Here is a 14,685-nt window from a genome sequence, read left to right on the forward strand (position 1 = left end):
CACGGCTGCTCTGGCTCCCAGAGGAACGGGAACACCGTTCCGCCGCCAGGTGATGGTGATAGGCCCCTCCCCCTCTACCTGACAGTCCAGCATAAGGGGGCGGTCCCTCACTGCGATGACATCACTGGGTTCTTTGATGAAGGCCAACTCTGAAGCTCCACCCAAACCTGATGGACCACAGTGGGAGAGTTTGATGATGAGGAATAAATCACAGAGAGACATGCGTCTGAGTTATCAGAACTTACAAACAATTCATGATGATGATTATGATGAAGGTGGTGGTGATGATGATGATGATGAAGCATCACGAGAGATAATAAAACCTTGACGGAGGAAAACTGTTAGTCACATAACATTAGATATAACATAATGCAGTAAAACCGATACAGAACCAAATAAAATACTCTAGCAAAGTTTAATAATCAGATATCAGATTAGTTATTTTAAAATTCAGTATTTTTAATTTAATACATTTACTGCAAAAAGTTGTTTTCCTCAGTATTTTTCTCTTGCTTTCCAGCACAAATATACATTTTCTTAAATCTAGATGTACAAAAACATAACATGTGTGCTAATGTTTTTGGAATGGGGTGGAAAATGTAAAAAAATCTTGGAAAGTTTCCAAAAACTGCTCTTTTGCGACCCCACTTGCAGACACTTATTCTTGTTTTAAACATAAAGAACTGATACGCAATAACAAATGGAAACAAAATGTTTATCCAGTTGTTACCATTTTTTACAGGTAAAATTACACTTACACTAAGTATAAGAAAGTGTTATGAGAAGTATATAGAAAGTGTTAAATGAGGTTATTGTTATTAGCTGTTGACATGGAAATGTGGGTTTTTGTTTCTTCTGGGTCTAAGCTCAGCTCTTTTGATACTATCAATCGTTTTATCTTTTTGAGTTGACTGCTGAAGTATGTTGGTAGTAAGGGAACAGCTGGTTTTCATCCTATCTTAAGGAAAGATCTTTTTTTCTGTAGCCATTGATGATTTTTCCTCTGTCTCTACTGCATGTACATGTGGGGTGCAGCAGGGTTCTGTTTTAGGCCCTTTTTTGTTCTCACTCTGTCTTCTTCCTTTAACCAAGATCTTTTGTGGGCATCAAATATCTTAGCATTTTCATTTTTAGCTTCCAATGAAACTAGATTAGATCTTATCTCTCCAGTATCTGTTTGATTGTCAAGTTAAAATTTGGATGGCAGATCATTTTTTACAACTAAACGAAGTGTTGTTTTGGGACAGCCTCAACATGCTGCTATCCCTTCCAAACCCCTGTAATACTGTAGGCACTTGTGCTCAGAATTTGGGAATTAGTTTTACCCCAGCTTTCAAAACTGATAAACAGATTGACTTTCAGTTGTTAAATCAGCATTGTTTTAGCTGTAGTAATGATATCTGCTAAATTTCAACAAGATTGGACTACTACTGTTATTCATTGTACTAAGTGATCACATTCTTGTTTATCTTGCCTCCAGATGATCCAAAATTCTGCATCAAGACTTTTCCCCCAGAGATTGTTCATTATAGTTATCGATATCATATTTTTTCTCGTAATAACAATAAAAACTGAACTCAAACACTGAGTAAAACCACAAAAAAAAGTAAAACTTCATGAGGTGCGTTTGAAGAGTTCAGATGCAAAATAAACAAGTGCCATTTTAAATGGACTCAAACACACACTTGCATCAGTAGATGGTGTTTGTCTTGTGCTTGAGTTGCTGATGTGATGGAGGAAAGGCTGGTTGGATTTAGAGCATCTTAAAACAAAGTGATTCATCTCCACTGAACTTAAACTTGACTTTGGGTCGCCTGATTGATGGCTCTTTCAGAAGCACTCACACAAACACGTACAAAAGCCCAAAACAGCCACACAATGCGACCCCACCCCACCCCCCCAAAAACACACCCTCCAGATCTGCCCCAGCCCATCATTCCTGCCCCATCTGAAGAGCCATCTGCCCCTCCTCCGCCCCGTGGCGTAGCGCGAGGGTGACTTTCCCATGCCACCGCATCAGTCAAACGCGCCGCACGCCGCCCCTCGCAGCTGCCAAACACACAACAAAACACCCCGGTCACACTTGAACTTGAACGAGCTCGCACGGAAAAACCAGACTCATGCACTTCTGCGCTCGTCCTGGCATCTGGACCGGAGTCTGACCTCAGAACATGAGCCAGGTCTCCTCAGACCAGATAACCTTCAGTCTGTCCATCAGACTCTCTCCGACAGAAATTAAAGGCAAACCTCATCAAATTCTCACATAGGATCCAAAGAGCATCTCCGGCCTGGAATCATGGGACTTAATAGACAATCCAGAGAATGCTAACTATAACTATAAAGATAACTAATAACAATAACTAAAACAATAACTATAATGATAACTATATAACTATATTTGTGTCCACACAAACATACGATAACTATAACAAAAACTATAACGATAACTAACTATAATCATAACAACTATAATTACAATTATAACAATTATAATTATTAGCGTCCGTCAACACCAACAGACGATAACTATAACAATAACTATAATCATAGTGATTAGTATAATTATAAATATAAAGATTACTATAACTATATTAACACCCAAACAAACAGATGATAACTATAATGATAACTACAATCTAGGACTGCACAATTAATAACATTTTGTATCTCGATTACAATTACGGACACCACATTTAGGTAATCGTGTCAATTAGTGGCAATTAATTGTTCAAAGTCCACTTATGCTATTCTGCACGCTTAAAATGTTTTTTCTTTCTACATGTTATCTTAAAGGTTTTTCCATTGTTTTAGTTTTAGTATAACATTATAATACCATTTCATCTTTTTTTATATAATTTAAAGAAGAAACCAATCCGATGTATAGTTGACGTTTCAGGCTTAATACTATAGAAAAGCACTTAAAGTTTTTTCAGTTTGTTTATTTTTATATAAAAATACAAACAATGTTATAAAGATCATTCAATGAAAATTGTGATAATTGTAATTAATAATCACAATTAAAAGTTTAAGAAAATAAACGACAATTATGATTTTTGTCACAATCGTGCAGCCCTACTACAATCATAACAATACTTAAATACTTTACAGTCAGACGGATAGTGAATGTACGGTATCCCACAATGCAACACACTTTGATCATTACGATATCTACAAATATAAATAGAATAACTATAACTATATTAACATTCACACAGACAAGAACTATAACAATAACTATATCGATAATCATTAATCATCAACTTTTATCATAACGATATCTAAAAATATAAATACAATACAACTATAAATATATAAATAAATATAATAAATTATAATAAATCATAATAAACATAATAAATACATTTATATTTATTTATATATAAATAAATATAATAAATAATTTTTAAAAAAATTACTTATATATTACTATATTTAATTAATAAATGCATATTTATTTAAATATAAATATCTAAATAAATATAAATATAATTACAGACTTAAAGTTTAAGGCACTTTAATGCAAACTTCAGTAAAACCATGAAAAGTCTGAGTTGAGAGCTGAATTAAACAGCACATTGCTGTTGAACACTATAGAGTGTGCACTATGCAGTAAGTGTATTATGCTTGCTACATGAACTCAAGCTCCAGAGACTTAGTAATTTTGAATGCTTTAGTGTTTGAATGAGACAGACTGAATGAGACCCCCCCCCTTGCCCCCTACCAACACACTGTGACCTCAGATCCTAAAGGTCATGAGAGAATCCGCCGGTCCTCCTCCCAATTTCTTCATTTGTCTCTGGAGTGGCCGTGAACTTCAGCGGCCAATAAACACGTCAGAAACGCCATTAATGCTGTCTCTGTGGCATCTGCTGCTCAGACGAACAAATCTGAATGTCAAATATCCGTCTGTGTGACCATGTGACCCGACGACAGAACCACACTCATTTATGAGGAAAACTGCATCACAGGCTGTAGTCAAATGTGTTGAATCTATTAGTGAAACATCACAGATCCACTCAATCCAATAACACTGATCACTAGAACAGCATCAACAGTACTATTTATATGCTTTTTGAATGTGTAAAATTGTTAATACTTGCATTACCAGTATATATATTATTGGTATTACCATGCAAATATCATAATATATGAATATGGTATTGATTTAAGTAAGATCAAATATATTTGTACACCACTTTTCAAATTGTTTCACAGCTTCTTTATAGAAAATCATGATGTTAATGTTTATATCATCTTAATATCTTCATGCATTATAATTGCATTTATCATATTAAAGCTGTTTTCATAAATATGCAACAATTCACAAGTTTAGGCTAAGTATGATTTAAAAAAAAAATGAATTAATACTTTTATTCATCTAGGATGCATTCAATTGATCAAAAGTGACAGAATAGACACTTATAATGTAAAAATAGTTTTGCTGTTCTTGTGAACTTTCTATTCATCTGTGAATCCTGTAAAATAAAATATATCAAATTTAGAGCAGCACAACTGTTTTCATCATTGTTAATAATCAGAAATGAACCTGAAGACTGGAGGAATGATGCTGCAAATACAGCGGAGCATCACAGAAATACATTACACTTTAACACAGATTCACACAGAAAACAGATGTTTTACATTAGAATAATATTTCACAATTGTTACAGTATTTACAGTATCTTTCAGAAACATTAGGCTAAATAATCTGCATTATTCCAAACTTTGATCCAGCAGTGAGATCATGATGATGCATCATGATGTGATTCCCAGACTTTATTCTGTGTGGTTTGAGAGTTTATTGTCAGGATGAGGATGGAGTGAACGAGTGTATTGAGTCTGATAGAGCCGTCTGAACTCAGAGTCTGCCCTGATTCTTCACGCTTTCAGGCTCTCAGCAGGAGAATCCAGCATCTAATGAGACTTACAGCGGCTCGTCTGTCTCAATTAACACTCATTAATGAAAGTGAGACATCAAAACTATAAGTACTCCTGGAGTTTGTGTGACTGATATTCTATCATATGCATACTTCATATTATGCTTGTGTGTGAGAGAGAGAAAGTGTGTGTGTGTGTGTGTGTGTGCCTGTAAGAGAGAGTGTGTGTGTCTTCACTAACAAATTATCATATTCATGAAACTGATCTGGTTCCCACAGTGCTGAATAGATTCTGGTGCTAATTAGGAAAATGAATCCGTCGCTGCTCACGTGTGTGTGTGTTCCAGACACACACACACACACACACACACACACACACACACAAAGTTTGACCACAGACGGTGTAGATCTTTTGGATTAACCCCGTGACCCTGTGCGGCCTGTGTGTGTGTGTGTGTGTGTTCAGCAGCTGCTGAGCAGGATTATCGGCCCTTATAATGAGATCTCAATCAAACCCCCACCCAGTCTGACCCCGACCCTAAAGGCCCAGTCATATGAAAATGAGGGTCAGGTCAAAGGTCAGGGTCAATGTCTGCCTCAGGTCTGTCTGTCTCACTCTCATGAACATGAACTTCAGCAGAAGCTCCTGCAGTGACCCTGAATCATCTGAATCATTCTGGATTCAAACACAATATTTGTCATTTCTAATTGAAATTATAAAGAAATTGCATATAAATCGATGGTGCACCAGCTAATCAATGAAAAGCAATAAAGGGAAATAATCAACAGTGGAAGTAATTATTGATTGTTCTGGATATACATATAACTCAATATTTTAAAGGAGAACAACAGACAACACACATTGCATAAAATATACTCATTGTATTAATATAAGTATAAAGTTAACAATAAATGATCAATCTAACATCAATTCAATATAAATTTCTCTCCAAAGTGAGAAGAAAACAATTGAAGTGAGAATGAAGCAAATGATTGGACACTTGGGTCAGATGAACTAATGATGGCTAATTGAACTCATTAAAGTCTTAATGAATGACTCTGTTAATAATACAAGACTCGTTTGCATATGTTGTTAGTTGTAAACTATTATACTGATATTTACCATAACACCAATAAACCAAAATCAGTCAAACAGCAAAGTATGACTGCTGACAGAGATGAAGGAGTTCTGAGGAGAGAAAGAGTAAAAGCTGAGACTCACCTGAGACTGTGATGAGCAGCAGCAGCAGCAGCGCTGAGAGTTTCATCATTATTCCTGATGTTTGGATGATGGCTTATGAACTCATGACGGATCAAAACAAACTTGAATATTCCTCAGTGCTCCAGATATTCCTCACGTTATTCCTCTCAGAGTCACTGAGCGTGTGTGAGAATCAGCAGCTCTGTTGACACTCTCAGACTCCAGCTGGGGCGGGGCCACGAGTCACCAGCCAATCAGAGAGCAGCTGGAGACAAGAACACGCCCTTTACACAAGGTACCGGTGTCCAGCACAATACTACAGATCAGATGAGAATACCATGATGTTTCCTGCTGTAAATGGGTATTTCTTTATCTTAGAGGTCTTTTTTTTATCTTAGAACATTTCTCACATTACATCACAGTTTACTCACTATAGTTATATATGACAAGAACAAAATCATCATGATAATGTCAGATTAGAAAGGTACCTAAAGGATTGCAATCAACTAAAATTATTCAGCTGTTAAATTTAAGTAGACAAGTAGATAATACCAGTTTAGGTCAAACAATTACCAAGCAATGCTTAATTTTGTTTAGCCTGTGTTGTTAAAAGTTTGCATTAGCAATTATACTTATACACTTACACAAATGAACTATAGTGTCCTGCACTCGCTAGTAAAAAAATAAATAAAATCTGGTTTTGATCAGATGATAAGAGCAGGACTATGATATGCTCTAAATCCTGACTGGAAAGCTTCATAGATACCATTTTTTCCCCCTAAGAAGTATAGTAGTTAGGATACTACCTTTTCTAGTCTCTTTGACAGAAAAGGGACTCTTTTGAGTCAAGTTGTGTTTTTTAATGAGAGTAATAATAACATAAGCATGTTTGCAGGTTTTTGGGGACATATCCTAATGACAATGACAAATTAATAATAGTCAGAAGAAGGTCTATGACTTCTGGAAGCACCTCTTTCAGGAGCTTAAGGTTAAGGTCCAAACTCTCTCAGCAGCATCTCTTTGGAATAAGATGAAAGTCGAAATTGTATTTTGCTGCGTGTCTCACTTTCGGTAGTTTTAGCAGTTCAAAAATATTAAATTCTCTCTCCAAAATACTTTGCTGGATCTTATTGAATAAATACAAACTCCCCTTCGTCCTTCCTTTATGAGCTGATTTTTTAGTCTTTGATTTTCTCAATTCTCCTCACTGTATATCTCAGCTAAAAGATTTATTCTCAAGTATCAATTTTACCTTTTCAGGAAAGAAGATACAGGTCCTTCATGAAAGCCTTTTTGCCCAAAGTCAAGCTTAACCACATTAAGCAAATTTTGTCATCTTTCTAATCAGAAAATAAAACATATATCAAAATGAGACCTTTTGTCTTTATTAGGACATTTAAACTTTGCCATGTGCATTATTCCCCAATTGCAGTGCATTTATCTCTAGACTATTGCAGTCATCAAAATCTGTTTCTGCATGATTTAATTAGTTTAGATGAAGGATGTCAGTCTGATCTACTATTTTGAACTGCTTTACAAATATGTAATGTAATATGGAATTAGCCAGCCAATGTGTGTATGTGAAAAAGTCAAGTGTAAAATTTTATATGTTCCTGGTGAAATATTTAAAAATGTTAAAGTATTAAATTTTGTGTGTATAAATGTTTAGTTGTGGTGAATCAATGGTGTAGAATTCGTTTATTTCCCTTCATTAGTATTAGGCATTGTTAAGGACTTCATTTTGGCAACTTTAAAGATGATTTTCTCAATATTTTTGAATGAAATATCTGAAAAAAATGACAAAAGTTATTGCCATTTGCATTATTGACAAACTCTGTTCCTATTGAGACTGTGAAGCTGCTTTGACAGAATCAGTATTGTATGAAGTGCTATATGAATAAAGGTGACTTGACGTGTGTGTGTGTGTGTGTGTGTGTGTGTGTGTGTGTGTGTTTACTACTCACTGCTATTTGTGTTTACTTGGATGGGTTAAACTAAGAGGACAAATTACAAGTATGGGTTATCATACTTGGCTTATACACCACTATCACTTTCACTATCACAGGAGCTTTACACACGTCACTCAAAAACAGAACCAGGAAACAGTAAACATTTCAGTTCAGAAACTGAAAGTTTAGCTGGCTGCTGTGTTTGTATTCAAGCAGAAAGATGGAATCAGCAACAGTTTTTCAGGTTGAGTTAACATGTCAAATGTGTCCAGATCTCCTGAAGGATCCAGTGACCATTCCCTGTGGACACAGTTACTGTAAGAGCTGTATTACAGACTGCTGGGATCAGGAGGATCAGACGAGAGTCTACAGCTGTCCTCAGTGTAGACAGACCTTCAGTTCAAGACCTGCTTTATCTAGAAACACCATGCTGGCTGATCTGGTGGAGAAACTGAAGAAGACCAAACGACCTGCTGACCGTTACTCTGGTGCTGGAGATAAGAAGTGTGATGTCTGTACTGGAAAAAAATACAAAGCCATCAAGTCCTGTCTGATGTGTCTGAACTCTTACTGTCTGAATCACCTCGAACAACATGAGAATTGGTTTAAAGGAAAGAAACACAGTTTGATTGAAGCCACTGGACGACTGCAGGAGATGATCTGCCAGAAACATGAGAAGATCCTTGAGGTTTTCTGCCGCACTGACCAGAAATGTATATGTATGCTGTGTATGGATGAACATAAAAACCACGACATTGTATCAGTTGGAGAACAGAGGACAGAGAATCAGGTATTTAAAATTAGACACTGATGAAATATTGCTGACACTCGTTTCAAAATAATAACAAGCTTACAGCATTCACACTGCATATGACAGCAGAAATTAACAGCAGCTGCAAAACGAGTTTCACACAATAGACTTTGATTAAACAACATAAAATAATGTAGTGATTTAGTCACCAGTTCTTTGAATTAATACTTTCATTAGTCTAAATACAAGCTACACAGCAGAAACACGGTCAGTGTGAAGCTCCGTATGTATCAGTTTCACTTTCATGTAAGGAATCCCCAAATTTGCCCAAAGACGTTATATAATGTGTGTAGGTCTTTTAATTTCACTTCTGCGGAGTTTACCTAATTTATCAGGATTTAGTTTAAATTTTAGTCTAGCTCAGTTTTTTAATCTGATTCCAATTTCAAGTGAACATTTGGCTGTTTTTCTAATTCACGAGTTCGCCTGTCCATCCAGTTCCGTTGGTTAATGTTAAACAATCTTGGCTTGCTGTTCTCAATGGAGAATGATTAGGCTCCTCCAGAAATTTCATTGGCTAAATGACCGGAAATAAGATGTTACAAGAGAACGTGAAAATCACTAAGCAACCATAAACAAGTTGGCACAGTCATTTAAGTACAAATGTGATGCGATCAAAAGTTTTGGTACCGTAAGAAAGCTGTGTTCAAGCTCTTCCCAAAAATGTTTTTATTTTGTCTGAATGTATTTTTTTCTTGAACTTAACTATACGATTTTGGCCGATAGCTATGATTTTCAGGTATGGAATTTTGAGTAAAACAGGTTTAAAGTGAGACAGGTTTCATTTTTCCTTCAACAAGAAGTGTCTGTCATGAGTATGATACTGCATCATTACACATAAATTGCTATTTACTGCTCTAAACGTGATTTTTGTTTTCAAAATATTTTCAGAGATGATAGACAAGATGTTATAGAATAATTATTTAATGAAAACCTTATTTTGACAAAAAAATGACAACCTTTTTTTTTCCTGAATACGTCCCAGCACAACATTTGACGGGTTTTCCCAGATCACATCACAAATGATGAATTATGAGGAGGATGTTTAGGCAATACTTATGTTGTTCGCCATTCCATCAGCAGCCGCCACTCAAAGTCCCTAATGATTCAGTGTTGAAAATGTAATTTGAAAAACAACAGTAATTCAACCAGTAGGAACTAGATCTAGGATAGTGTGGGTGGGAACGATATGCAGGGACCAATCGGCCACTGTTTAACAGCATTTGGATTGGATTACATGCTCAGGTTGACATGTCTACAATTTACTGTACACTGTAGAGTAGGAAGGAGCACATGGATGCTGTGACATTACTCGTTCACTAATACTTATTTAATAAGATTATAAGTGTAGGAATTAGGCATCAGAGCATTATCTCTTTCCCTACCAAACACAGAATTTTCGGTTATTCATGAGACAACACTTCCCAGCCAAACACAGAATTTTCAGTGTTTTTTGCTATTACGCATCTCCTGAATGCATATAGAACATGCGGATCAAAAACACAGACCAGGAAGACACAGAAACAAGCGATCTCTTGTGGATGCATAAGCATCTGAAAAATAATACAATCATCAGCACTAAACCGCATATAAATGAAAACTGGCTAATGTTAGTGATTGAAATGTCAATCCAGGAGGCGGAAAAGGCCTGTGCAAGCTTTAGGAGTACCCATGGAAGTAATCCACTGCATCTTTGTTTGATAATAGTACTGAATATGATCCAGATGTAGTATTTGATTTTCTGAGTGTTTTGCCCAAAAAGTAGCTTTTTTTATTATATTAAACCTGCCTAAATAGAAGGATTGATACAAAATGAATGCTTGAAGCTATAATAAAACTGTTTCCTTTATTTTGTATTGCATGTTTAGATATTCATACAAAAAAAATATTACGGGGGCATAACAGTGAAAGCTAACACCATGTTTCCTGATGATATCTCCCAAGGGTAACATATAAAGCTTGAAGAGTAGCGGCCCTAGTACTGAGCCTTGAGGTACTCCATACTGCACTTGTGATCGATAGGATACATCTTCATTCACTGCTACGAACTGATGGCGGTCATATAAATATGATTTAAACCATGCTAATGCACTTCCATTAATCCCAACAATGTGTTCAAGTCTATGCAAAAGAATGTTGTGGTCAATAGTGTCAAACGCAGCACTAAGATCCAATAGCACTAATGGAGAGATACAACCATGATCAGATGATAAGAGCAGATCATTTTTAACTCTAAGGAGAGCAGTCTCAGTGCTATGATACGGTCTAAATCCTGACTGGAAATCCTCACAGATACCATTTTTTTCTAAGAAGGAATATAATTGTGAGGATACCACCTTTCCTAGTATCTTGGACAGAAAAGGGAGATTCGAGATTGGTCTATAATTAACTAGTTCTTTGGGGTCAAGTCGTGTTTTTTTGATGAGAGGCTTAATGACAGCCAGTTTGAAGGTTTTGGGGACATGTCCTAATGACAATGAGGAATTAATAATAGTCAGAAGAGGATCTATGACTTCTGGAAGCACCTCTTTCAGGAGCTTAGATGGTATAGGGTCTAACATACATGTTGTTGGTTTAGATGATTTAACAAGTTTATACAATTCTTCCTCTCCTATAGTAGAGAATGAGTGGAACTGTTCCTCAGGGGGTCTATAGTGCACTGTCTGATGTGATACTGTAGCTGACGGCTGGATCGTTACAATTTTATCTCTAATACTATCGATTTTAGAAGTAAAGTAGTTCATAAAGTCATTACTGCTGTGACGTTGGTAAATGTCAACACTTGTTGAGGTTTTATTTTTCGTTAATTTAGCCACTGTATTGAATAAATACCTGGGGTTATGTTTGTTTTCTTCTAAAAGAGTAGAAAAGTAATCGGATCTAGCAGTTTTTAATGCTTTTCTGTAGGATATGTTACTTTCCCGCCAAGCAATACGAAATACCTCTAGTTTTGTTTTCCTCCAGCTGTGCTCCATTTTTTGGGCTGCTGTCTTTAAGGTGCGAGTATGCTCATTATACCATGGTGTCAAACTGTTTTCCTTAACCTTCCTTAAGCGTAAAGGAGCAACTTTATTTAAAATGCTAGAAAAGCATTCCACATGATACATCATATGGAAAGGAAAGGATGTCCATACGTGAAGCATGGTGACCCATACTCAGAATTTGTGCTCTGCATTTAACCCAACCAAAGACCACACACCCAGCTGGATCAATGGGCAGCCAATGCTGCGGTGCCCGGGGAGTGGTTGGGGGTTTGGTGCCTTGCTCAAGGGTCTCACTTCAGATATTGTGGTATATACAGTAGTGATATATAGATACTGTGGTATATGGATATTCTTAGTGAACGTTCAGTGAAGCCTGGTGGGGGAGAGGTAGAGGGAGAGGGGAAAATGGGGTCATAAATGAGAAAGGAGAGAGGTTTGGGCAAGGCGGTGCCATTTGCTGTCTTTGTAGATTTCTTGTCCAGATTAGTTTTATTGCTTTGTTGCATGTAATCTGTTTTTTTTAGGCTTGGACTTTGATTTCATGGGGAGATCATTTCACTTTTGAGACATTTACAATCTTCTATTTGTCCTCCAGCACCAACTGAAGGAGACACAGAAGACGTTCCAGCACAGAATCCAGCAGAGAGAGAAAGATCTCCAGCAGCTGAGAGAGACTGTGGAGTCTCATAAGGTGAGTCTGGAGAAGAAGAGAAGTTTGTCTCCGTCTCAGTTCAGACTCACTGAAGCTGAATCACTGTGTGTCCTAACAGCGCTCTGCACAGACAGCAGTGGAGGACAGTGAGAGGATCTTTACTGAGCTCATCCGCTCTGGTATGAGAAGCCATTCTGAGCTGATACGACTGATCAGAGATCAGGAAAAGACTACAGTGAGTCGAGCTGAAGGACGACTGGAGCGACTGGAGCAGGAGATCAATGATCTGAGGAGGAGAGACGCTGAGCTGGAGCAGCTTTCACACACACAGGATCACATCCAGTTCCTGCAGGTAACACAGATCTAGAAGAACAGGATCATAGTGGACTTGAGCAGATCCTGCTGTGACAGAGACTCACAGAGAAACATTTCATGGGTGTCTTCTTATATAATCATCAGTCAGACTCTCATCTGATCAGCTTCTTTTGAAAGAGACGCTGCTTACAAATGGCTTTCAGTTGTGGAAATCTTTTTGGAATCATTTCTCTGAGCACTTTTATCTTGAAGATACATTTAGCTGTCAAACACTACTAGCACCACTGACAGTTCAAAACGTTTCATTTTAGCAACTGCCTCATTTTTCATTCTGATTTATTACATCATGGTGAAATTAGTGAGCACAGATTCTGAGTAAAGTTAATCAAATTGAATCAGGTGATCTTGAAACCTGATAAAACTGTAACACTTTTAATGGCATGTAATTATAAATGATGATCATAAAGATGATCATAAATGATGATCATAAAGACCACAAACAAGAATTAAGTATGTATATTATCAGTGCTTCAGTGTATCGAAACCAAACCAAACCTGAGTTGAAGTTATAAATGATAGTCAATCTACAGTAGTCAACATATCAAGTGGATAAAAAAAGTGGTCCTTAAACAAGAACACATGTTGGTTTTAGGTTTTAGGACAACTTTGATGAAAGGTTTTGATCCACTTCAAATGTTGACTACTATAATCGTAGTCTTTGAGTTGCATTTTCTGAGCAATTCTACTGAACCCTACAATGAGACTCCATTGATGTGCTTGACCTGTTAGATGGAGATTTATGTTCTTAGCCGAAGTTTTATTATCCAATAATGAATATTGAGTTACTAAAGATCAGTCAAGTCAACAAGAGCCAGACAAATCTAATGTTCCTGAAGGTTATTGGATGAAGTGTGGAGCTGATGAGTTTTGATTTCTGTTTTCTGTAGAGTTTCCAGTCTCTCACAGCATCTCCTAAATCTACAGACAGAAATGATGACCCCTACATTTCTCTCTTCTCTTCTGATGGTCTGAGAGAATCTGTCCATCAGCTGAGCGACAAACTGGAGGATTTCTGCAAAGAGAAGATCAAGAAGATCTCAGACAGAGGTAAAATCCCGGAGATTCATCTGCTCTCAGAAACCTGTCCATCATCATCTCATATCATGGAGAACATCATATTAGATAATCACACTGTTCATGTCTGTTGATTTCCACAGTCTCATTCACCTACATTGTTCTCTGGAAAAGGAACGACTTTCTACGATGTAAGTAAGAAAACAAGAATGTGTTTTCATGTTCTTCCTGTTGAGTTTAGCTACATTAAATAAACAAATCCATAAATCCTGATTCTGGTGTGTTTTATCTCCATCAGATTCTCATCAGCTCACTCTGGATCCAAACACTGTGAATAAATACCTCCATCTGTCTGAGAGAAACAAAGTGATTGCTGCGACTAAAACAGTCCAGTCATATCCTGATCATCCAGACAGATTTGATGTGTATCCTCAGCTGTTGTGTAGAGAAAGTGTGTCTGGACGCTGTTACTGGGAGATTGAGTGGAGTGGAAATAATGGTGTGCGTATATCAGTGTCATATCAGAGCATCAGCAGGAAAGGAGATGCTGAGTGTTTGTTTGGATTTAATGACCAGTCCTGGAGTTTGATCTGCTTTCCCTCCAGTTTCTCTTTCAGACACAATAAAATAGAGACGGTTCTCCCTGTGATTCCCATCAGCAGTAGAATAGGAGTGTTTGTGGATCTCAGTGCAGGAACTCTGTCCTTCTACAGCGTCTCTGACACAATGAGCCTCATCCACACAGTCCAGACCACATTCACTCAGCCGCTCTATCCTGGGTTTTGGGTTAATAATGAATCATCAGTGAAACTGTGTTGATAA

The 14,685-nt window shown here is 37.0% G+C and overlaps 2 protein-coding genes across 2 annotated transcripts in view; one reads left to right on the forward strand and one right to left on the reverse strand.

Annotated features, from left to right (window-relative positions):
- LOC132158974 (immunoglobulin superfamily DCC subclass member 3) overlaps nt 1–6,259 on the reverse strand; it is a 15,622-nt gene extending 9,363 nt beyond the window's left edge. Inside the window, exons 1-2 of the mRNA XM_059568621.1 lie at nt 6,100–6,259; nt 1–167 (exon numbers count right to left, since the gene is read on the reverse strand). The exon at nt 1–167 is cut by the window's left edge and continues 139 nt beyond it. Coding sequence (XP_059424604.1) covers nt 1–167; nt 6,100–6,148 — 216 coding nt within the window. The 5' untranslated portion in view covers nt 6,149–6,259. The remainder of the gene's footprint in view (nt 168–6,099) is intronic.
- A 2,030-nt stretch (nt 6,260–8,289) lies between these two features.
- On the forward strand, nt 8,290–14,685 carry LOC132158979 (E3 ubiquitin-protein ligase TRIM16-like). The gene is made up of 6 exons (XM_059568627.1): nt 8,290–8,817; nt 12,418–12,513; nt 12,593–12,826; nt 13,737–13,914; nt 14,031–14,054; nt 14,162–14,685. The coding sequence occupies exons 1-6, from the start codon at nt 8,290–8,292 to the stop codon at nt 14,680–14,682; spliced, it is 1,581 nt and encodes a 526-aa protein (XP_059424610.1). The 3' UTR covers nt 14,683–14,685.

This window comes from Carassius carassius, chromosome 15 (genome assembly GCF_963082965.1).
Source record: "Carassius carassius chromosome 15, fCarCar2.1, whole genome shotgun sequence".
Taxonomy (NCBI): domain Eukaryota; kingdom Metazoa; phylum Chordata; class Actinopteri; order Cypriniformes; family Cyprinidae; genus Carassius; species Carassius carassius.